This window comes from Primulina eburnea, chromosome 12 (assembly GCF_022965805.1).
Source record: "Primulina eburnea isolate SZY01 chromosome 12, ASM2296580v1, whole genome shotgun sequence".
Lineage (NCBI taxonomy): Eukaryota > Viridiplantae > Streptophyta > Magnoliopsida > Lamiales > Gesneriaceae > Primulina > Primulina eburnea.
In genome coordinates, this window is record NC_133112.1 from 12,931,074 (window position 1) to 12,956,233 (window position 25,160).

Below are 25,160 nucleotides of genomic sequence, written 5' to 3' on the forward strand. Positions count from 1 at the left end.
CTCATCTTTCTTTCTACTTTCGCAGAAAAAAAAAAAAAGGAAAGTAAAAACATGACTGGATCCTCTGCACAAACATTGAAAAATATTTGTGTATTTTGTGGGTCGAGTCCTGGAAAAAATGAAGTGTTTGTAGAAGCAGCGAATAATCTTGGAAAGATATTGGCTGAGAGAAAAATTCACTTGGTATATGGGGGAGGTAATATTGGGTTAATGGGATCTGTTTCAACATCTGCTCATCTTGGAGGTAGTCAGGTATTGGGTATTATTCCTATAGCTTTAGCTGAAGGAAATATTACAGGTGTTACGATTGGGGAGGAATTAAAAGTTTCTTCTATGTATGAAAGAATCACTCAAATGATTGAAAATTCTGATGCTTTTATCGCACTACCAGGTGGTTTTGGTACATTAGAAGAAATTTTTCACACTGTTTCTTGGGCACAACTTAATATCCATAATAAACCCGTGGGCTTGTTGAATATCAATAATTATTATGACAGTTTGTTGACATTTCTTGATAAAGCTGTGGAACAGAATTTCATTTCAGAAAATTCACGACGGATGCTCATCTGTGCTTCGACTGCCGATCAATTAATTGATGATTTGGAAGCTTTTGTTCATAAGCCTGATCCGATGATAACAAAGATCAATTGGTCGCAATCAAGCAGTAAGAAAAGGAAGTTGGATCATTGATTCAAAAGTCGTGGATTGGTTTGCGTTTGTTTCAGTTTGTTATCTTCAATAAAGTTCCAGGTGATATCTCTTTCATTATGTACTCTTTATTAATAGCTATTTTGACATTAGGGACAATGTCATATTCTGATTGGGGGGAGAACACATATAAAAAAAAAAAAAAAACAAATTTAAAAAAAAATTAAATATTATTTTAAAATAAAACCATGTTTATTGTTTGTACCTTAGTAATTTTTTGCAAAAATGTCATACATTACATATTTGAAAGATTTAAATTAGAACATGCATTAATCTATTTAAGAATGTTTAAATTTTATTTGAAAAAAGGTCATTTTTAATATTCTGATCAATATAAAAATATGATTTATGAAATCTTTTTGAGTGATTAACCATTGTGATAAAATTAGGTAGTAAAGTATATGGCCCAAGATATACCTTATAAGAGTGCCTAAAATTTTTGAACTCACACATATTTTGTGAGTGAGTGGAGAGGACTGAGAAAACAGCTTTCGAGCCTTTATTGATCATGAGAGAGACTATCTATTGTTTAGATCTTGAGTTCTTATTTTGAAAAAAAAAATATATATTTCCTGAAAAAAAAAAAAAGAAAAAAAAAGAAAAATACAAAAAGAAAGATGTTGAAGATCTATGTAATTTTTAAGTTATATGCTGCGACCCATTTTTCTCTCATAAGAATAAAAAAATAAAAATAAAATAAAAAAAGAAAGAGAGAAATACATTGTACAAATTAAATAAATATGTGGTCAAAAAGCATAAACTTAGTCTGATTCCATGATGTAAAAAAAAAAAAAAAAATCAGGAAAAAAAAATATAATAAGAACAACTGGATTTTAAATCAATTGATTTTCTATCTTTTGATTAGTTTGGCTCGTTTGTCTGTCTGCATTCTGTAAACCATTTTTCTGAGCATTTATCTGTATTCCAACTCCATGAGAGAAATCGTTGCCATAAATTGAAACATTTATTAACCTGTGAGGATATGGAGTTGAGACTCTTACTAGGAATTTCTGAAGGCCGTGTACATTTAACTACCTAAAATAAGCTTTGAATTAATCATCTCAAATTATTTCATAAATTATAATTATGATGATCTTGATATAACTTTGACAGTTTTCAAATTTTATTTAAACACTTAGATAGTTCTGATTACATTTCTATTTAAATTAATCAATATGTTTTGTATTGCTATTAACGCTTAAATTGCTAGGGACTAGCAATAAGCTGGTTGGGAGGTGTGATAAACATAAAAATTGTACATTAATTAAATGTTTTATAATATAAATATATAGTTTTTGTTTTATTAAATTTTTAAATATTATATGTTTTATAATAAATTGTATAAAATATAAGTTGTTGTGTAATTATAAGTTTTTACTATTTTTACAGGTTCGATAAAACAAGAATAACCTTGGCGTTGCAAATGGGATTAAGATGATTCTTGGACCTGTAGAAAGTTGATGTTAATATCTACAATATTGGTGGCAAGCATGAGATAAAAATCCTCTCACAATTGGGATCAAATTAAGCAACAATTAAAGTTACCGAAGGAGTGGCAGTTTTACCATGCTCTAGTATTTTGACCATATCTCTCAAACTACTTGGTCAAATATTCTGAAAAAAATACCACAACTAGACAACTCAATTATCCACATGTTTCATTTTATGTGAAGAAGAAAATTCGGAGAAGATGCTTGTCAAAAGTGATGTGCAATATAATATTAATTTCTTGGAACACCAATGAAGACTTATGTGTAAAAAATAATATTTTATTTGTGGTTGTCTCCCCAAATTTGGCTATAAATAGGGGTGCATTGTAATGTATTGAGATATCCCTCATTCTATGAACAAATCTTTGAGTTCATAATATTTCTCTCTATATTTTTCTTTTATTTCTTCATTTAAATATAATTAGCATGTTAATTTCATATTCAAAGTTTTACACTTTGAATAATGAATAGCTAACTTCCTAAAGTTGAGATGATAAGGTGAAGCTCTTGGCATGATAATAAGGTTATTATAAGGTAAGAATCTATGTTTTATATTATTTAATCATTATTTATTGTTTATGTTATATTTATTTCTTTAAGCATTTTTATACCCTACTTATAAGTGGGAGTTTTGATTTATTGTTGCTATATGTTACACTAAATTCTTGGAACCATTTAAATGTTAGTTTGGTATTACCAACCATTTAAAATGGATTCCTTGATTTATTATATATGAATATATTATAGTATTAATTTATTGGTACCATTTAAATGTTTGTTTGGTTTTACCAACCATTTAAAGTGGGAACCTTGATTTAGTGTTTACAAATATATATAGCACAATAAATACTTGACCACATTTATAAGTTTTGGTATATATTATGTACTTATAAGATTATAATTTATAACATAATATAAATATGATTATTTAATATATTGGAACCATTTTATTAAGTGGATTTCAATATTGTTCGTTAATGTTAACTTTATTAAAATACCAAGAGTGGATCCTTTAATCTCAACTACTTAAATTTAAATTTGAACAATTAAAATTTACCCATTAAAGATTCAATTAAAATTAAAAAGAAACAAAAACAAAAACAAAAAGACATTGTAGTGGACTTGTAATTACCTTAGCTTCCCTGTGGATACGATATTCGGACTCACCGAATTATACTACTTGTGGACAACCTGCTCTTGGGAGTGCAACAATCAAAGTCGCAACAACTCTCGAATAAAAATCTTTAGCCTTCTCTCCAGTCTCGCTGGGGCGGCCACTTTTGACCCCCCGAGCGAGAGATCTTCTGTTAAATTCTCTTGTCCAGGCTAGCAGTCTCGCTGGGGCGGTCAGTTTTGACCGCCCTAGCGAGAGGTCTTCTGTTCGAAATCCTCGGTAAGACTAGAATGCTCGCTGGGGCGGTCAGTTTTGACCGCCCTAGCGAGGCTTCTTCGTTGTTGTGCCCATTTTCTGCCATATTTGGTTCCATTCCTACAAAATACCACAAAACACACGAGATCAGTCATATGCTAAATAATGCAAACAAAATGCAAGAATAAACTAGAACAACCTAATATGATGTATGAATGCGACTCGAAACCAACACTAAAAACACGTAAAAACGAGTCCTATCAACCCCCTCATACTAACCTTTTGCTCGCCCTCGAGTAAAATAGGTTAAAGCACGAGATTCTAAACAGACAAAATAAAAACGAAATAACCACCACAAGAAAAAGTTAATGGTGAGTTAACAACTTTATGTTCATGCCTCAGTAAATTTTTTCACATCATAATCAAATCATTTCACAAATAAATACTCTTTCTCATCTACAAATAAGTCTTGGCACTAATTCGAACGTATGTGTGTCATGGTGGGTCTAGTCATTCGTACGTCAAATAGATCAATCGTCAAGTTATGCAAGTCACTCAATTAACACTTCAATACAAATCTCACTAGCATGCATCCCCGTGTCCATTCATCACTAACCATCATTTTGAACTTTAGTTAATTTTTAAGTGCATAGAAGGGTGTCGAAAGGAAAGAAAATAAGCTCAAGTGGCGAAAAGTTGGGAGTACATCGATCATTTTCATTGTGCAATTGTCAAGACTGTGCGTCTGACTTCCTCGACTCCTTACATCTCCAACTTTTAGCCTAGGAATAGAATTTCATTCCTTTTATTTTCGGCTCCCCCTCACCTTACATCTCCTTTTTTCCCAAAGTTCTTTTTACAAGAACTTTGTTATTTCAACATTTTGATGCACAATTTTCACACATGTACTCCCTAGGCTAAGAATATATCTTTTTGGATTATAGCTGGTTAGGAGTACTGTATTTGAATTCAGGGTATTGACAAGGGGGCATATGTACAGTTCAAGGTCAGTCAAATGCTATCATGCACGATCTCAATCAGTGACTTATTTCCACGGGTTTTCATGCTAAATCAATTCATACGTGATGTCTTTCAAGTTAACCAACAAGAATTTCAAATTTCACCATTATTCCTACAAAATTCTAGGCCCCACACATATGTGCTCAAAAAGTTCAAAATTTGCACCAAAACTCATGTTTCAACAATCCAGAGTATCATTCATGCATTGACCCAATCAATATTTCTCAAAGCAACATCATCATCGGCTCATAAATCATGTCAACTCACCATAAACGACTCACAATCTAACAACGAAAAATACAACGACTTAAAAACCCAAATAACAAACTAAATAACTGAACAAACAAACAAAACAAACTACCCGACCCCCTCATACTAGAGTTGTGCAATGCCCTCATCGCACAAAACGAAACAGACACGAAAAACAATAACAACTTATGAATTCAAATGCAACAATAGAAAATGCAAAAGAAAAAGAAAGGGGAAACAGTGAACTCCCCTGATCAAAACTCCTCCTCCTCATCATGCTCAGGTGGTGGATTGCCCTCGTCAGCTGCAGGCGGCATAGGATACGTGTACTGGAAGTGGAAAGGTGGCGGGTATGCTGGAACAGGCGGCCGGCCGGAAGTGTCTAAGCCCAAGTGAGTCGAGATGCCCTGCACCAAGTACTCGATGTTCAGAGTGTGGGCTTGGTCGATGGCCTGATAATGAGTCTGGTAGGTGGCCCAAGCGCCCAACTCGTCGACTCGGTCTCGAATGGCACGGCGGCGTGGCTGCGGTGGTGGTGGATGTCCGAAGACCGGAGGTGGTGGAGCGGCTTGCACGTGACCGTAAAATACATCAGCGGGCAGCTCATCCCGTCTCTTCGCGTACTTGGAGGTATGAAGAGCCTCATCGATGGCTCTCATTGGCGGTAGCCACTCATCATCGTCCGCGAAAATCACACCCGCGCGGGCACATAGCTCAGTCACGATAGTGGGGAAATAAAAGGCTAACTTGTTGCAATTGATACAGATAGTAAGCTGCTCGAATATGAGTTTGCCCACATCAATAGGCATCCCGGTATAGATCGCATAAAGAACCACCGCCCTATCCCGCTGTACATCACTCGTATGCCCTACCGGCATCAATCTCTTCGATAGAAAGGCATACCAAAGTGCCGCCTTCACCTTCAAAAATTTCTCAAGAAACACCATATACGTTCCCGGCTGCTTCCACGTAGTGCCCAGATAACACAATGTGTGAATGATCAGATCGTAATCCGGATTCAGCACCCAAGCCTGGAATACCGAATCATCCACTGCCGGTAAACCCAACAAATCATTTATCGTTTTAGGATCATTTGGGACTAGACGTCCCCTCACCCTAGCCTTAGTTTCAGTCCCTTCCGGGGCGTTAGCGTAAAACTCACGTACAACCGGCACCACAGCCGCATTCGGTTGTGCTAAAAAATTCGTCCACCCTCGTCCTGCAACTTCTAACTCCTCAAAAACATTATCTAAAATCCACGAAGTACATCCCCTCTCAGGGATTGGTTTTCTATGGAGTTTAGCTTGCTCACATCGCTCCCTAGCCCTGTCATTCACAAATATAGAGGGGGTGGATCGAGAACTAGAGGCACCGCGGGTTACCTTCGAGCGTTTGGAAGCCATGGTATGAGATGAGTGCACAAAGGAGGAGCCCGGAGTAGTAGATGTTGCCGGAGCTTGAAAAGAACGGAAGAGATGGCGGCGGCGGCGGCGTAGGTGGTAGGAGAGTGTAGATTTGCCCGGAAAAATCGTGTCTTGAGCTTTGAAACAAAGGAGATTCCCAAATATACCTGTAAATTGGCAAGAAACCACGTTAATCGCTTCAGATCTGGCGTGGGGGGGCGGAATTTTGAGAGAAAAGTGTAGGATTTCGAGTGGGAGAGGAGAGAAGTGTGGCGCAGTTTTTAAGTGAATCGCGACTCGCTAGGGCGGTCAAAAGTGTCCGCCCTAGCGAGAGTCTTTCTGTCCGAAAAACTCGAGTGCTCGCTGGGGCGGATACAAGTGTCCGCCCTAGCGAGGGGTTTTCTGTTTTAAAAATTTTTTAAAAAAATTGCGAGTGTTCGCGAGGGCGTTCAGTTTTGACCGCCCGAGCGAGAATCTCTCTGCCCGAAATTCATGAAAAATTTGAACCTCTCGCTGGGGCGGTCAATACTAACCGCCCTAGCGAGGTATTTTCTGAAGAAATTTTGAAATTTTTTTTTTTTTTTTTATGCAAATGCCATGCAACTACCTAAATGCAAATGATGCGAATGCTAAAAAAAATCTAATTAAAATCAGAATAAGGAGTAGAAGTAGTTCTCAATTTATAGTCTAGAGCTCGACTTTTCACCCATGTCCTCAACGATTGTCTTGGAGCCGAGTGACTCCAATTTGTGGCTCAATCGTGCCACCAATATAGTGCTTTAATCTTTGGGCGTTCACAGTAAACGTCCCTTCCTTGCCATCATGCAACACCACTGCACCTGATGGGAACACCTCGGCTATAACGAATGGTCCTGACCATCTTGACTTCAGCTTGCCCGGAAAGAGTCGTAAGCGAGAGTTGTATAACAACACCGCTTCACCCACTTTGAATTCTCTTCTTACAATGTGTTTATCATGGGCTCTTTTGGTGCGTTCCTTGTAAGATAGGGCAAGATCATACGCTGTACCTCGGAACTCATCCAACTGACTCAACTGCAACAGTCGTTTTTCACCTGCAAGAGCAAAATCAAAGTTCAGTGCCTTGGTCGCCCAATATGCTCTATGCTCTAATTCTAATATCCTCAAGCCTAGACAGATGATCAGCAACCACATTTTCTACACCCTTTTTATCTCGAATCTCGAGATCAAATTCTTGCAATAGTAAAATCCACCTAATTAACCTAGGTTTCGCATCTTTCTTAGCAAGCAAGTATTTTAGGGCAGAATGATCTGTATACACAATCACTTTAGACAGAACAAGGTATGAATGAAATTTCTCAAAAGCAAATACTATAGCAAGTAATTCCTTTTCAGTAGTAGCGTAATTCAATTGAGCATCATTTAAGGTCTTACTTGCATAGTAGATGGTATGAAATACCTTGTTCTTCCTTTGACCCAGCACCGCACCAACAGCTGTATCACTAGCATCGCACATTACCTCAAACGGTAACTCCCAATCAGGGGCAGTCAGAACAGGTGCTGTCACCAAGCTCTTCTTGAGTACTTCGAATGCCTGCAGACAAGTAGAATCAATATTAAACTCAACATCTTTCATCAACAAAGAGGATAAAGGCTTAGCAATTTTAGAAAAATCCTTAATAAAACGCCTATAAAAACCCGCATGGCCTAGGAAACTTCGAACTCCCTTTATCGATGAAGGTGGTGGTAGATTTTTGATCACTTCCACCTTGGCCTTGTCGACCTCGATTCCATTCTCCGATACTTTGTGTCCTAACACAATCCCCTCTTGCACCATGAAGTGACATTTCTCCCAATTTAACACCAAATTGCTCTCTTCACATCTAATGAGCACCAAATTCAAATTTTTTAAACATTCATCAAATGAAGAGCCAAAAATAGAGAAATCATCCATAAAAACTTCAAGAAAATTCTCAATCATGTCATAAAAAATAGCGGTCATGCATCTTTGAAATGTAGCAGGTGCATTGCATAGACCAAAGGGCATACGCCTAAACGCAAAAGTACCATAAGGGCAAGTGAAAGTAGTTTTCTCTTGGTCCTCGGGTGCAATTGTGATTTGGTTGTATCCCGAATATCCATCCAAAAAACAGTAAAATTCATGACCGGCTAATCGTTCAATCATTTGATCAATAAATGGCAAGGGGAAGTGATCTTTACGGGTTGCATCATTTAATTTCCTATAATCCATGCACACACGCCAACCCGTAACGATTCTAGTGGGAATCAACTCATTTTTTTCATTGGTAATAACAGTAATCCCACCCTTTTTAGGCACACATTGTACAGGACTTACCCACGCACTATCAGAGATAGGATAGATAATACCTGCGTCCAGAAGTTTGATCGTTTCAGCTTTTACTACCTCTTGCATCTTTGGATTGAGTCTCCTTTGTGGTTGTGCTAGAGGTGAGTACTTATCTTCCATTAGGATTTTGTGCATGCAGATCGAAGGACTTATCCCCTTGATGTCCGAAACTTTCCAAGCGAATGCTCCTCTATGCTCCTTAAGGACTCCCAAGAGCTTACTCTCCATATCATCTGTCAAAGAAGAGGAAATAATAACAGGCAGTTTATTATTTTCTCCTAAATATACGTACTTGAGATGTGGAGGTAGTGGTTTGAGCTCCAAAGTGGGTGGCTCCTCTAGGCTTGACTTTTGAGGCATTAAATCTTTTCTATCCCCCAATTCCTCTAGTCGAAGCCTCACTTGCTTTCTCCAAGGTGGAATGGCATTCAAATGAGCTACCATCTCCATCCTTTCCTCGTCCAGCTCGTCCTCCTATTTTTCAGTAGTGAGAGTAGCCTCCAATGGCTCTTGCAATCCATCCTGCACAAAATCACAAACAAGAGAATCTAAGACATCAACGCGAAAACAACTATCATCGTGCATTGTGTGCTTGAGAGTATTAAAGACATCAAAAATAATTTCTTCTTCTCCAACTCTCAGTCTCAATTTTCCCTCGTCAACATCGATCAGTGCTTTCCCTGTAGCCAGAAATGGTCTCCCTAGGATTAAAGGCATCTCCAAATCTTCCTCCATATCAAGTACTACAAAATCTGCAGGAAAAATAAACTTATCCACTTTCACCAAGACATCTTCGATAATCCCACGTGGATACTTGACAGATCTGTCAGCCAGCTGCAATGACATCCTAGTTGGCTTGGGTTCACCCAATCCCAGTCTCCTAAACACAGAATACGGCATCAAATTAATACTCGCACCAAGATCACATAGAGCTTTATAAAAATTAATATCACCAATAATGCAAGGTATAGAGAAACTCCCTGGATCTTTTTGCTTAGGAGGCATCCTGTTTTGAACTAAAGCGGAGCAATTTTCAGTCAAGTTCACAGTCATATGATCTTCTAGCTTCCGCTTGTTTGCTAAGATATCTTTCAAGAATTTTGCATAACTTGGCATATTCAGTAAAGCATCAGCAAAAGGAATGTTAATATGCAATTTTTTGAATATCTCAAGAAATTTACCAAATTGTGCATCTAACTTAGCTTTTTTCAGTGCTGCAGGAAAAGGTGGGGGGATAACAATTTTACTCGGTGCAATAGGTGTAAAAGTAGAGTTAGAAGACTTACCTCCTTGTTGTTCCACCTCATCCTCACCTTGCTTGTTCTTTTCCTCCTTAGACTCAAGTGCCTTTCCACTGCGCAATTCCACAGCTTTCACATGCTCTCTCGGGTTAGTCTCCATGTTGCTTGGCAAAGTTCCTTGCTCCCTATTAGCAATTAACTTAGCCAATTGTCCAATTTGATTCTCTAACCCTTTTATGGATGCATCCTGATTCTGAAATCTCGTCTCGGTTGCAGAAATAAATTTAGTCATCATTTGCTCTAAATTTGACTTCTCCTCCCTAGGCGGTTCTGGCTTGAATCCTTGGTGCATCCCATGTGGTGGACCTCTTTGTTGGCGGTTTTGGTTGTTTTGACCTCCCCACGAAAAGTTTGGGTGATTCCTCCATCCCGGATTATAGGAGTTTGAATAAGGGTCATTTCTAGGACGGTTCTGGAATCCCACGTGTTTTGCTCCCTCAGGCACATAGAATGGATTGCCATCTTGGCAATCCTGCACGTCATGCTCACCTCCACACTTATCACAGAAAATCTCTTGCAGACGCATAGCCGATCCACTCGCACTCATCCCATCAATCTTTCTGTTCAAAGCCTCCAACTGTGCTGACACCGCAGACAAATCAGTAACTTGATTAACTCCCGCACCTCGTTTCTGCCTATCAGAGTGAGGATGATAGCTGCTAGCAGCCATCTCCTCCAATAATTCATATCCTTCCTCAGCCGTTTTTCTCAGCAAGTTACCACAGGCAGCAGCATCTATCATGGTACGGTTAGAAGTAAGCAGACCGTAGTAAAAAGTTTGAACAACTAACCCAAGAGGTAGCTCATGGTGTGGACATCTCCTCAATAAATCCTTGTATCGCTCCCACGCCTCGTAAAGTGACTCAAGCTCATATTGAGCAAAAGTAGTAATGTCGGCTCTCAGCTTCATAGTCTTCGACGGAGGAAAGTACTTGGTCAGGAATGCCTTCGCCATATCCTCCCATGTAGTGATAGACCCTACAGGCAAACAGTTTAACCACGCCTTAGCTTTATCTCTTAGTGAAAATGGAAATAAACGCAAACGAACAGCATCATCAGACACAGCATTAAACTTAAAAGTATCGCAAATTTCAAGAAAATCAGCTATATGAGAATTAGGGTCGTCAAGTGCACTTCCCCCAAATTGAACAGTGTTTTGAATCATCTGAATGATAGCTGGCTTGATCTCAAACTGGTTAGCTCGGATGACTGGTCTCACGATGCTTGGACGTGCTCCATCAAGAGACGGTTGTGCATAATCCATCATCGGAATGCGACGTGGTATCTCAACTTGTCTATTGTCACGCTGTTCCTCTCCACGTTCTTGCTCGTGTCTTTCCATCTGTTCTTTGAGTCTTTGTTGCTGTCTTCGTCTGCGGAAAGTTCTTTCGATTTCAGGGCCAAATTCAAGCTCCACGTCAAGTGATCTTGGCATGCACCACAAGAAAAATCTGCAACACAATGAGAGTATCAAATAATAATGAAATAAATAATACTAAAGAATTTAAATGAAAAATAAAAAATTGTGAATCAACAGTCCCCGGCAACGGCGCCAAAAACTTGATCGAGCAAAACTTGCACAGTGAATGGTCCCAAAATTTGTTTTATAAATGAAAGCTCGATTTAAAATATCGCAAGTGCACGATAGTCAAGTTATAATAAACGTAAGTGAATACGAGTATCGATCCACAAGGACTGCGTTACAATATTCTTATTTTCACTTCAATTTCTTTAGCAACGATAGATTGAGTTGGTGATTAAACTAAAGTGAATTTAATAACTAAAATGATTAAAATGCAAGAACAAATAATCAAGAAATCAATGATTAGATTGGATGTAAATCAAATGAGAAGCGAATTTGTTGGGAATTATCAGTTCACCTACCGCTCGTGTTCAAATAATTATACTCGACTTTTACTCGTGCATTCGACGGAATTCCCTAGACTAATTAATATACTCTGTCGAGCTATATTAATACTAATCATAAACATGCAGTAATCAAGTATCCTCAATTATTTAACAGTTCACGATTGCATTACGTTCTATGAAATCCGCTAGCTTTCATCCGGGTGAATTATCACTATCGACACGTACCCAATTCCGTATATCTACTAAAATGGTAAATCCGTGGTCTATGCTATTCGATCCTATTGTCAATTATTCTATCGAAATCATTAACAACATGAAATAATCAAAGGAAGTTAGCTAGACTTCAATTGAAATAAGAAAGCGCAAAAGCATAAACAAATCACTCATAAAAACGTCGATAAATAATGTTAAACCACGAGTACGGGGTAGGATCCCCTCAAATCCCAACAAATATAGAGTTTAGCCAACCAAATTCATACTAAAAATCAACAATCTATGCAAGAGAATAAAATACTGCATAATAAAATACTAAATATGACGATGGAAGATGGCTGCGACGCTTGGAATTCTCGAGTTCTTCGAAAGTCTTCCTTACTCCTAGCCTTCTCTCCCAGAAAAATTGATGAAAATATGATGAATCCTCCTCTAAGAGGCGCCCAATCTCGTGTATTAGGTTAGTGGTCTTGGATAGAGTCCATGAAAATAGAAACAAATCTCGTAGAATCTTGCTGGATCGCGTGACTCGCTAGGGCGGTAGGTTTTGACCGCTGGGGCGAGTGACTCTCGAATAAAAATCTTTAGCCTTCTCTCTAGTCTCGCTGGGGCGGCCACTTTTGACCCCCCGAGCGAGAGATCTTCTGTTAAATTCTCTTGTCCAGGCTAGCAGTCTCGCTGGGGCGGTCAGTTTTGACCGCCCTAGCGAGAGGTCTTCTGTTCGAAATCCTCGGTAAGACTAGAATGCTCGCTGGGGCGGTCAGTTTTGACCGCCCTAGCGAGGCTTCTTCGTTGTTGTGCCCATTTTCTGCCATATTTGGTTCCATTCCTACAAAATACCACAAAACACACGAGATCAGTCATATGCTAAATAATGCAAACAAAATGCAAGAATAAACTAGAACAACCTAATATGATGTATGAATGCGACTCGAAACCAACACTAAAAACACGTAAAAACGAGTCCTATCATGTTTGCAGGCATTTAACAGGATCAAGAAAGCACTTATTTCTGCTCCCATTATGATAGTGCCTGATTGTAAGGAGCCATTTGAACTCATGTGCGATGCTAGCGACTATGCTGTGGGAGCAGCATTGGGACAGAGGCGAGACAAGATGTTCAAGGCTATCTACTATCCAAGTCGTACATTTAATGCAGCCCAACATTACTATACAACTACTGAGAAAGAGATGCTAGCAGTGGTGTTTGCATTTGACAAGTTCAGAACATATCTCATTGGCACCAAGGTAACTGTTTTCACTGAACATGCAGCTCTTCGCTATTTGTTTGCCAAAAAGGATGCCAAACCCAGGTTGATACGATGGATACTCCTACTTCAAGAATTTGACTTTGAAGTCAAAGACAAGAAAGTTTGTGAGAACCAGGTGGCAGATCACTTGTCACGACTAGAGCTGGAAGAAAGAACTGATGGTGGAGTCATTAATGAGTCGTTCCCAGACGAACAACTATTTGAGGTAAATTCTAAACTCCCTTGGTTTGCTGATATAGCTAACTTTTTGTCTTGTGGTACTCTTCCTCCAGATCTAAATCACCATCAGAAAAAGAAGTTCTTCCATGATATCAAATTTTTCTTCTGGGATGATCCTTGTGTGTATAAGAGATGTGCTGACCAAGTGATTAGGAGATGTGTTGATGGTGAAGATACCAACAAAATTCTGTAACAATGTCATTCATCACCTTATGGTGGACATTTTGGAGCAACACGAACAGCAGCTAAGGTATTGCAATCAGGTTTTTTAAGGATAGCTATACCTTAGTGAAATCATTTGATAGATGCCAAAGGTTAGGAAACATTTCTAGGCGTTACGAATTGCCACTGACAAATATTTTGGAAGTGGAACTTTTTTATGTCTGGGGCATAGATTTCATGGGACCTTTTCCCCCTTCTTTTGGTCAATCTTACATATTATTAGCTGTGGATTATGTTTCGAAATGGGTGGAAGCAATCGCCACCAGTACTAACGATGCTCGTGTTGTAGTTAAGTTTGTGCACAAGAACATTTTCACCAGGTTTGGAACACCGAGAGCCATCATAAGTGACGAAGGTACGCATTTTTGCAATAGAATTTTTAACTCACTGATGGCTAAATACAATGTGAAGCACAGAGTGGCACTAGCATATCATCCTCAATCGAACGGCCAAGCTGAAATATCCAACCGGGAAATCAAACAAATATTAGAGAAGACTGTCAATACAAACCGGAAGGATTGGGCTATAAAATTGGATGATGCACTGTGGGCTTATAGGACAGCGTTCAAGACGCCTATTGGGATGTCTCCCTATAGGTTGGTTTTTGGTAAAGCCTGTCACTTGCCAATGGAATTGGAGCATCGAGCATTCTGGGCAGTTAAAAAGTTGAACTTTGACTTGAAAGCAGCTGGCGATGAAAGAAAACTTCAATTAACTGAAATGGAGGAATTCCGCAATGAAGCCTACGAAAATGCCAAGATTTATAAAGAACAGACCAAAAAGTGGCATGATAAGCTCATTGTACGAAAGGAACTAAAACCAGGACAACAAGTACTCTTGTTCAATTCCCGTCTAAAGTTGTTTCCTGGTAAGTTGAAATCGCGTTGGTCAGGCCCATTTTTGGTGGAGACAGTGTATTCTCATGGAGCGATCGAGCTAAAATGCAGTGATGGGAGGACTTTCAAGGTGAACGGCCAAAGAGTTAAGCCATACTATGGAAATGAAGTAAGGCACCTTGACAACTTTCCTTTGGGCGGATCAACTTGATATAGACTGATGGTAGTCAGGCTGATGACGTTAAACCAAGCGCTTATTGGGAGGCAACCCAAATTTTTGTTTTTATTTTGCATTTTGATTTCGGTGTTGATTTTATTTTTGTATCATGTTATTTTTTGTAGTGTATTTTGTATATAATGTGTGCTTATATCTTCCCAAAATTTAATGAATCCCAACTGTTTTCTTTTCAGGACTGAAAATTTGAGAAAAAAATATTTTTGACGAAACAGGAGTGCACCCGCGGTACAAGCACACCGCAGCCGCGCTCAGGAGTGCCAAAGCATCACCGCACTCGCGGTAATAACAGGAGCGCACCCGCGCTGAGCTGCCGAATGCACACCACACCAGCGGTCTTACATATGTCGCACCCGCGCTGCACAACCGAACATACACCGCACCCGCGGTACCATGCATACTGCACCCCTGGTCGATTCATACAGAAAATTGCAAGAGCTGCCGAACAAACACCGCACCCGCGGTCTTCATAACACCGCACCCGCGGTCTTCATAACACCGCACCCGCGCTGAACATCCGAAGACGAACCGCACCCACGGTGCTTATAAGACCGCACCCGCGGTCGTGCCTTTTTAAAACAGAATCGGGCATTCTTAACCATTATCGAAGAACACCACTCAAGAACACCCTCTTCCATTTCGAAATCCCTACTCAAGAAGACAATTTTCCCACTAAATTTTTATTATTCCTTCAACAAATTCACCACTACAAACTACATAGCTTCACTCATTCCATCAAATATCACATTCTTTTCCACCAAATTCAACATAAAACCTAGGGTTGAAAAGGGGCTCGAAAATTTCTTCAAGAATTTGAACAAAGCTTTGTTTTTGTTCTTCAAGAAACAATTCAACACACTCAAGGTGAACAAATTCATCTCATATTTGTGAAAAATTCGAATTTGTTGGTGATAGTTGCTTTGGAAGAAAAATTCATTTGGTGAAGCACATTCTTGATTTTGGGGATATTGTGATTGATTGTTGTGTACATTGTTGAGGTGTGGATATTGTGAGTAGTAGTTTGGGCGAGTGCAAGAATCCTTGTATTTTGAGAAGTGGGTTGAAGTGAAGTTGTTGTTTGAAAGGTGTTCGATACAATGCCTCCAAGAAGAAAACAATCTAAGGGTGCATCATCCTCATCAACTGTGAATTACGATGCAAGTCGGTTTTATGATGAGAAGGCGGAGGAGCAATATGGCAAAATTTGGAATAAAAGCATTGTCAAAGAAAGGGAATTTGATATGAGTTATCCTCGATCCGAAATTGGGATAATGCTTACAGCTCGACATTGGGAAGAATTTGGCAGGCAGCCACAAGATGCTGTCATTTCATTGGTGAGAGAGTTCTATGCTAATCTCAAGGTTAGGTATGATCGGTTGACGGTTTTTGTGCGAGGAAAATGGGTAGCCTTTGATGCACATACGACTAACACGTTATATGGTATCCCTGCAATCATGCACGACGAATATGAAGAATACAGGAACGAGCATGTTGATTATAACAGTATTCTTCAAACAATTTGTATACAGGGAGCCGAATGGAGAATGAAGGACGATGTGCACGTCAGCCTAGAAAGTCTGATCTGAAGACTGTTGCGAAAAATTGGTATTCATTCATTGCTGCTAGAATAAAGCCTACCGAACACACCACTACTGTCATCAAAGAGAGGGCCATCCTCACTTTTTGCATTATGACAGGGAAGACAATTGATCTAGATCAATTGCTTCAGAATTCGATTCTCAACTATGCAAGAGGTAACTCTCCGAGTGGACTTCTCCACCCCTCTCTCATCACTGTTTTATGCCAACATGCGGGAGTTACTTGGGCAGCGAACGAAGAATTGTTGAAGCCAAAGAATGAAATTTTGGTTATTCAATCATTTGTGGGAGTCAGAGGTGATCAAGCTGCAGCACGTAGAGCTGAAAGGGAATTCAATAGGAAAGCTGCAGAGAGACGTTCCCAAGCCCAGGCTCAAGAACCACTACCGCAACACAGGCAGAGGAGAGATAGATTGACTCAGTTGGAAGAGGATATGCGAGTTCAACGCCAAGAGATGGATGCTTTTCGGTTTAGGACCGATACATTCATGGGGTATATGATGGATTTCACATCGGTCTTGACTCAGCAATTTCCATCTGCTTCCACTTCTGGCCATCCATTTCCACATCTTCCACAGTGGCCACCCGTTTACCACCCGCCGGAATTCCAACCACCCCACGACGACGAAGATGAGGATGATGGCAATGACCACTGACGGTCGTTGCCCAGTGTATGTGTATTCTCCTATTTATCATGCTTATTTACATCGAGGACGATGCACATGTTTAAGTTTGGGGGAGATTTGGTTTAGTTTATTATATTTTATTTTTGTGTTATTTTATTTGGTGTGTTTATTTTTCTTTTTGTGTGATAATTTTTGGGTTATTTTGTGTGTTTGTAGTATTTTAGTCATGAAATTTTTTATTTCGAAATGGCCAATGATGAAAATATTTTTTTTTTGTATTGAAAAGAAAGGTCATGCATTACATTCATGTTAATCGATAAATTTGAAAAATTTAGAGAATAATCATGAGACTTGGTAAGTTTGAGACTTATAATTTCTATAAAACTTTGTGATGTTCATTGGACATTGAAATAAATTTTTTTGCAAACACATAGATGATTGAGGCAATCTTTGAATTTATTTGGGCCAATTATATTGTTCATAAACATTCATTTGAAGCCCTTTTGAGCCTATATGAACAAAGAATTGTGTTTTTGAAATTCCTTGAAAGCCAAGCGCTTTTCTTTTTGAATATATATGTATTTGGTTGATGCATTGAGACACCATTTTCACGATGATTAGATTCTACTCTGTGTTGGTGAATTGAGATTTTGTCTAGAACTATCCAAACATCACTCGAGGCGAAATACGGACAAATTATGATTTAGGAATGATTTAGGTGATTTTTGGATCGATTGAGCCTTTCAAGCTACCAAATAAAATTAATTTATCATTTGTCACCTCTTTGAGCTTATATGAATTTGAATGGCACACATAAATATGTGTAAAAGACCCCATTCGAATATTTTTTCAAGTATCCCACAATTACCAACCTTCTGAATATCTTATATAATTATTTCCTACCTTCTCAAGGGAGTAAGAATTCAAAAGATTAAAGAAAGTGATATTCTCCTACAAAAGAAAAAAAAAGAAAATAATGAATGATTATACATTGATGAAGTTGGAGAAAAAGGGGAGAAAAAGAGATGAAATGAATAAAAAAAAATGGAGATAAAAGAAATAGTGGAGTTTGCAAAAAGAAATGAAATTCAATTTACTCCCTTATTTGAACTCCTAATCTTTATTTGTAGCCATGATCCAAGGCCTAACATTACAACCATTTAAAATCCTATTAACCTAGTCATAGTTGCCCAATATATTAGTGGAGAGTGATTGGGAGGATCTAGCCTATGGACAATTGATAATCACTTTCATTGAGTAAGAATCTTGATCAATTTTACACACACCTCATTGCATCAAATATTTATTGGGTATCCCTTTCTTGAATGAATATTGCTTTGAACCCAATCTTTACCGAAAAAGACCTTGTGATATGTGTTTGTAAAAATTTGAAATCAATTGAGAATGATTTGAAACATGGTTGAAGAGATTTGAAGTTAGAGAATTAACCAATCACATGATTTTATCCGGATGAACAAGTGGTTGAATTGATGTGAATTGTGAATGCATAAAAGGTTTTAAATTTATCTTGAGGCCAAAGTCTTTAAAATATTTCATGACTTGTTTGTTTGTTCTTGTTGTTTTGTTTTGCTCGGGACTAGCGAAATCTTAAGTTTGGGGGAGTTGGATAAGTGCAATTTATTGTACTTTTATTACTTGTTTTTAACTTGGAATTTTGTGATTCTTGAGCAGGTTTTATTTGATTTGTTGTTGTTTTGTTATTTTAGTTTGGAAGCTTAGAAATGAGAGTTTGGAGTGGTATAGTGATGAATTAGAAGGTGCAAAGGACAAAGTTTGACGAAGCAGGACCGCACCCGCGATCCCTAACTGAACCGCACATGCACTACATGCCGAAGCATGACCGCAGACCGCACCCGCGGTCTCACACGATGGACACGAAGATTTCTCCCGAAAGCCAACCGCACCTGCGGTCCTTCCATTACCGCACCTGCGGTCGTGCACCAACAGCAGTCCGGAAATTCTGAAACTTTGTGGACTTTGAATAAAAGTAGAGGAAAATGGTGTGCTACGTGGGGAGTCTTGTCTGGACTATAAAAGGATGCTCTTATTCATCATCTAGGTCATATTGAGGAGCAAGAAAAAGGGTGGAGGCTACAAGGAAAGGATTGAAGATCAAGCTCATCTTCTTCAACAAAGTTCTTGCATACTTTTGGACAAAAACTTCATACACTCCAAAACTCTTGTTCTAAGTTCTTCTTTCTTTATTTTTACTTTTATTTGATATGTCTTGTTTAAGATTTATGTGTTGTTGTGTTATTTGTATTATTATGAACTAAATATTAATTCTAGAGGAATGATGGAACAAAACTAGAAATCATGTGTTGAAATTTATAATTTATGCTATATAAGTTTCCTTTCTTGTTCATTTGTATTTTTCCAATCTTAATGCTTTCATTTTATTGGCCATATCTTGAATGATTTGTATGTTTATAAATTATCACTTGGAAAAGGGAATTTATAAACAAGAAAGGGAAAAATACATCGATGGTATTTATATAGTTTGGGAGGACATATCTTGCTATTGAAGCTATTAAAATAATTTAGTGCTTATTGTGTTATTATATTATAGATTGTTGACAGGGATGTTACAATCTTTTGTTAGATAATTAGTATCTACTTAGCACTCGGGAGAGGGAGTAGATAATTATAGAATTCTTGGTTAATGAATAAGAAGGACAATTATAATATAGCTACACAAAATAGCACATGGTGGATAGTTGCGTGAAGTCAGACCTCTAGATCTTTTATTCCATTGTTCAACTTTGTTTGGTACTACAATTAAATTTATTTTCAATCTAGTTATTGGTATAAACAAATCTATCAATTGATTATTCTAAATAAAATCGAAACTATTTTAATTACAAGCATTAATATAAATTTAGAAAGACATTCCTCGTGGGATCGACACTTGTACTCAAAATTACATTTTACTATAACTTGACGTCGTGCGCTTGCGAGCAATCAAGAAAACACGCAACAGTGAACTTAGAAATGACTCTACTGACTGGTAACCTATTTAATTCAACACTGTATTATTTTTGTCATTCATGCTTTGAATTTTACTTGGGAATAATTTTATGTTGTTTTTGTATTTTGGAGACTTTGAATAGAGATTTCCAACTATGCATGAGGTTAAGACTAGTATTTTTGGGTATAAGTTTATGTGATGTGCTAAAGTCCTTCAGAAAATATCTTCATAAAGAGAGTAGGCACGAAGGCCTTGTTAGATTCCAGGGCCACTCACTCTTTTATCTCAGAGACGTTCGCTAACTATTTGAACGTCAAGTGCATTGGACTCGACGTGTGCTAACATAAGATCTCCCCACAGTTGGTTCTTTCTTTTTCGGGAAATCAGCAGCTTAGGTCATGCCTCCTTTCATATGAAGAACTTGTATGTCCCCCACATGGACTTGCCAAAATGTGAGCAATTGCACTCTTTTCACAGTGGTCTCTCTACAGGTTTTGGTGCTCCAGGTTGTGGTGGCTTTGGTGGTCCTGGCTTCTTCACTTGCCCTTGGGGCTTCTGCTGTCAGTAACTGATTTTAGTTTATCTTGTATTTCAGTTAATTCAACAGATGATTTGTTCTAAGCTTTAATAAACTCAGTTTGCTTTGAATTTTCAAGCATCAACTATTGAATCATTGATTGATTCTTGCTTCTTTCAGCATTGAGCTCAGCAATCTCTCTTTTAAGATTCAACAGATCAACTGATTCATCAGTTTCAGTTTTGTTGTTTTTGGGATCTGTTTGCTTTGCTATGGCCTTCTCAAAAGATAGGGCAAGCTTGTGATACTCATTCACCATGTCGTGAAGTGTAGAAATGAGTTCATCTCGTGTGAAATCAGTTGAACTAAAGTCAAATACATGTTGACTGGTTGACTCCAGTTCTGTGTCATCAGCCATTAGATACTTGAGTTCTTCATCATCAACACTGGAGTAGCTCAAGCTCTCAGATTCTTAATCGTCAATGATAGATTCTGCACATCTTGACTTGCTTTCTTGGAGCCAGACACGAATCTAATCATTGGTAACCTAGTTATATAACATTTTTATATTTTTTTATTGTATGAGCTCCTGAATTTGCTGTTTGAGCTCTAATATCTCTGCTGGAGCCAAACAATACAGTGCCTTAGAGATTGGCACAGTGTCCGACACAAGGTCAATGGCGAACTCCACCTCTCTCTGTGGGTGGAAGGCCTGTGACGTCGTTGTGGAAAACATCAGGAAAGTCTCTTACAACTGGTAAATCAGATTTCGACATGCTGAGTATACAGGCCAAGAATGCCTGACACCCATTATGTATTAGTCTCCATACCTGCATGCAAGAGATCATGCGAGGAAAACTTCTTCACATGTCCGGCTCAAAAAGAAATTGCTCCATGCCAAACGGTCTTACCAAAATTTAAAACATGGTAAATTTGTGCTCAGGGCATTGCTAGGACCAAAATACCACCCTGAGTGCAAAATGACTATTTTGCCCCTGGAAACCCAACATTACCGTTTTACTCCTGGACATCTAAAAACTGACACGAAACTTACCAAACTTCTTAGAATGTCCCAAAACATATTTAAAAATATTTATTAGACATAAACTTGAGCCCGTTTTAAAACTTGGATCGGAGTCCCGGTTTTAACCCGAATCGTCACGAAACTTAACCAAAACTTTCCCAAATTTTGGCATGACTAAAACCAACACCACCAGCCTCTAAACCTCTCTTTTTAGACCCCTTAGGACCTACGAAATCATGCCTGGGAGCTACTGGAAAATTCCAGCGCGTTTTAACCTACAACCTTAACTCACCAAGCCACTAACCTTCGACCCTAGCCCACTCTAAGCTGAACCAGCTTCGAACCAGCGTACACTAGGACCAAGCTTGGTTGGACCAACCTTAGCCATGCCTACAGCTCCATGTGCTCGGCCACGCGTGAGGTACCCGAAACAAGCCCCACAACCCGATTCTCCCTAACACACGCACCACAACCGACTCCTAAGCTGCGACCAGCCGCGATTGAGCCATCATGGACCACGTCTCAGACCCCTTAGGGTCCTCACCATGGCTTGGATTTCCTCTCTCACAGCTGGTTCCGTTCCCTCTTGCCCGATCTATAACCCATGCAAAAATCGCACCTAGCTTCGATCGTCCCTCGGCCAAACTCGATCACGCCTCAACTACAGCACCATGAACCTTAACCCTCAACATGTACAGCTCCTTAGTGACGTAAAACAACAGCCCTTTACACAACAATTTAAAAAAACGAGAGTTATATGTGTAAACATGTGGATTTCGGGACAACCGAATGCATAAACGATTAATATGCAAGAATTACGAAAATCTTCATACACAGAACATAAATCAGAATAAATACAGCATGAATGATGAGCAAAAGGAGTTACATGGCGTGCCTTTATGATTTTACGACCAAAAGCTGGAAGATACGCACGTGGAATGTGAAACGGAGAGGCGGGAAGAAGTTTTCTTGAAGGAATTACCAATGACCGAAAGTTGCTGAACCTTGTTGCTGAAAAACTCACGAGAATGGCTGCTGAATGGAGGGGTGGGCGGCTGGTATGTGAGGGTTGGGTTTAGGGGTGTGTTTAGTATAGTAATTAAATAGTAAACAACATGCTAATGGTCCCTAATAATATTTTAAAAAGTTTAAAAAGGGTCTTGAGCCCACTAAGCTTAAAAATAAGCCCGTCAAGTCCAAACAAACTCCCGAAAAATATTTCGTTTTGGTAAGTTAGTTTTTGAAAAGATTGCCCGAACTCTCAAAAGTCCTTCGTTTCGATAAAATTTGCGTACCGATTAAAAATATGATCAGACGGATAAAAATACCCAACAAAGCTCATTTCGTGAAAAAATACATTTAAACAACTTATGTTAATCATGTAATTAAAATAATTTTCCTGAATATCACAGATCTATGTTCCTCGTTCGAGCGCGAAATGCAATTTAAAGCTTTAATGTGTGAAACCTTACCAACCAAGAATTAAAACACATATTTATGCAATAAACATGCATTTAACACATTAAAACAATAAATAAAATATAAAGGGAATTTAATAACTTGCATGTATGTGGTTCACGTGGACTTTCAAATTTTCGGGGATATTACAATGCTATAATTATTAGGTAGCACGTAAAACGAGGTCATCATCATTTCCCCTACTATAAATATCAGTTCTCTTTGCATTTAATGGATTCACATATTAAATACACTAGCATTCATTGCTCGTTGATGGTTAAAAAACCCTTTCATTCACACCAATATCACAACCATCATTTAGTTACATTGGTCCTTTGTTGAATTATTCACTAACTTAAGCATCGGAGTGGTCACGCCGGATACTTCTTCAGCGCCCATTCACTTGATTATCTTCTTGAGTGCAGGTCATCCCATTTGTCCGAGAAAGAAGCTTTTGGCTCAGATACATTTCGCTCATATTTCTCTCATTATCTTGATAGCAGATCCGGTGGAGTATCTGACCCGACTCATCTATTTAACCTGGATCGCATCAACAATATATAATGTTTTAGATGAGAAAAGAAAATTGAAAGCTAAACTGTGAAAAGGGGGGACATTCTCCGTAGCTAATGGTTTCAAAATTTGTGCATATACGTTATCATCATTTTTTTGAAACCTGTACATATATACATTAATAAAACAATGGAAAATTGGAAATAAACCATGGACACAAACAAAAATATGGAACATGCCTTTGTAATAACACAAAAAAATTACTGATCAATAATTACTATATTAATTCATTTCACTTCGAACTACATGTTCTGCTAATCAATCTTCTCATGAATTGCTTACAATTACAGAAAGGAATCCTTGTTTAGATGTTCAAGAGAAATCAAATTCATACTGGGTTGTCTATATAAAAAAAACAGAAAGAAGAAAAACAACCATTCAACCTCTCATGAATTGCTCCGCCCCCCTCCCCCTTCCCTGTCCTCAGGATCTTTCCACAAAACGCAGACAAACTATGAATCCATCAAATAATTATGGGGAAAACATGATAAAAATAAACAAAAAATATTAATATAACAGCATAATAGAGGATATGGAAACAACCCTCTGTAAATCCGATGTTAGGCAAGATCCCAATTAAGTATATTGTCAATAATGAATGAATGAATGACAAATTAAATCTATACACCAAATTATTTGACTTTTACTAGGCAACAATGTTTGTATATAATCTTTATAAATTAGAATCTACGTGCTTTTGAAATTATATTTATCTAATTAAATTAATGAATTTTTAATCGGGTCCAAACTTCAAACCACATATTCGGTTTATTTATAATGTACAAAATAAATAAATATATTGTTAATATGTATCAAGATTTTATCAAATGAAATTGAAAAAATTGTACTTAAACGCCGTCTGTGGGAATCGAACCCACGACCACATGGTTAAAAGCCATGCGCTCTACCAGCTGAGCTAAGACGGCTTAGCAAATACTGAGAAAGTTAATATTATTAATATCTATTTTTAAATTTCTGGAATCCATTCATCTAAATTTCAGAAATGCACGTTTAATTCGATCATTCATATAAACAGAACTCTTTTGTATTCTTCGATTATGTGGTACATACAAAATACACAAAGAAAAGATAGATACAGTAGTTGTTTGTTTAATTTTCAATCCTTTTTTTTTTGCATATTTTATGATAACATTTATTTCTGTATATGTGTAGACTGACTAAAAAACTAGTTCACTCTAAAGTGTTGCAAAGAGGATCTCATCCAGCAATCCATTCATCATGTACCTCTCCACATCCTTTATGACATCTTCCTTTTCAGGGAACATGTACATCATCTTGTTCCATTCAAAATCCCATGCGCTGTTCACATCTGGTGCCTCTTTATGGATGTCTTTGTTGAGCATGTCATAAGGTAGCATGCTTCATCAGTTTCACTGGCCCGATTCCCACCACATAGCTTTAGAATTTCTAAATCTTTGCACAGTATCTTGACCAAATCATCCAAGGACTTCGGCATAGCCCACTTCGTGTAGTGATGATATGTTACTTGATACCTCCTTGCATTTATATTCATTACTTCATATCCACATTCCAATACGAGCCTCTTCTTCGCAACTTCGTCACTTGGATCCCCGGCATGAAGAAAGCTGAAAGGTATGTTTA

At 38.1% G+C, this 25,160-nt stretch overlaps 1 protein-coding gene and 2 non-coding genes across 3 annotated transcripts; 2 read left to right on the forward strand and 1 right to left on the reverse strand.

Moving 5' to 3' along the window:
- The first annotated feature begins 10,687 nt into the window (after window positions 1–10,687).
- On the forward strand, window positions 10,688–10,794 carry LOC140808523 (small nucleolar RNA R71). Its single transcript, XR_012112943.1, has one exon. It is a non-coding gene; the product is annotated as a small nucleolar RNA R71 (small nucleolar RNA).
- Window positions 10,795–14,263: 3,469 nt separating this feature from the next.
- On the forward strand, window positions 14,264–14,728 carry LOC140806669 (uncharacterized). Its single transcript, XM_073163219.1, has one exon. The coding sequence runs from the start codon at window positions 14,264–14,266 to the stop codon at window positions 14,726–14,728; it is 465 nt and encodes a 154-aa protein (XP_073019320.1).
- A 9,662-nt stretch (window positions 14,729–24,390) lies between these two features.
- TRNAK-UUU (transfer RNA lysine (anticodon UUU)) lies at window positions 24,391–24,463 on the reverse strand. The gene has a single exon. It is a non-coding gene; the product is annotated as a tRNA-Lys (tRNA).
- Window positions 24,464–25,160: the final 697 nt, after the last annotated feature.

Bases quoted from the DNA above. Each gene is read 5' to 3' on its own strand.
- LOC140806669 (XM_073163219.1), top strand. From the start codon at position 14,264: ATGTCTCCCTATAGGTTGGTTTTTGGTAAAGCCTGTCACTTGCCAATG.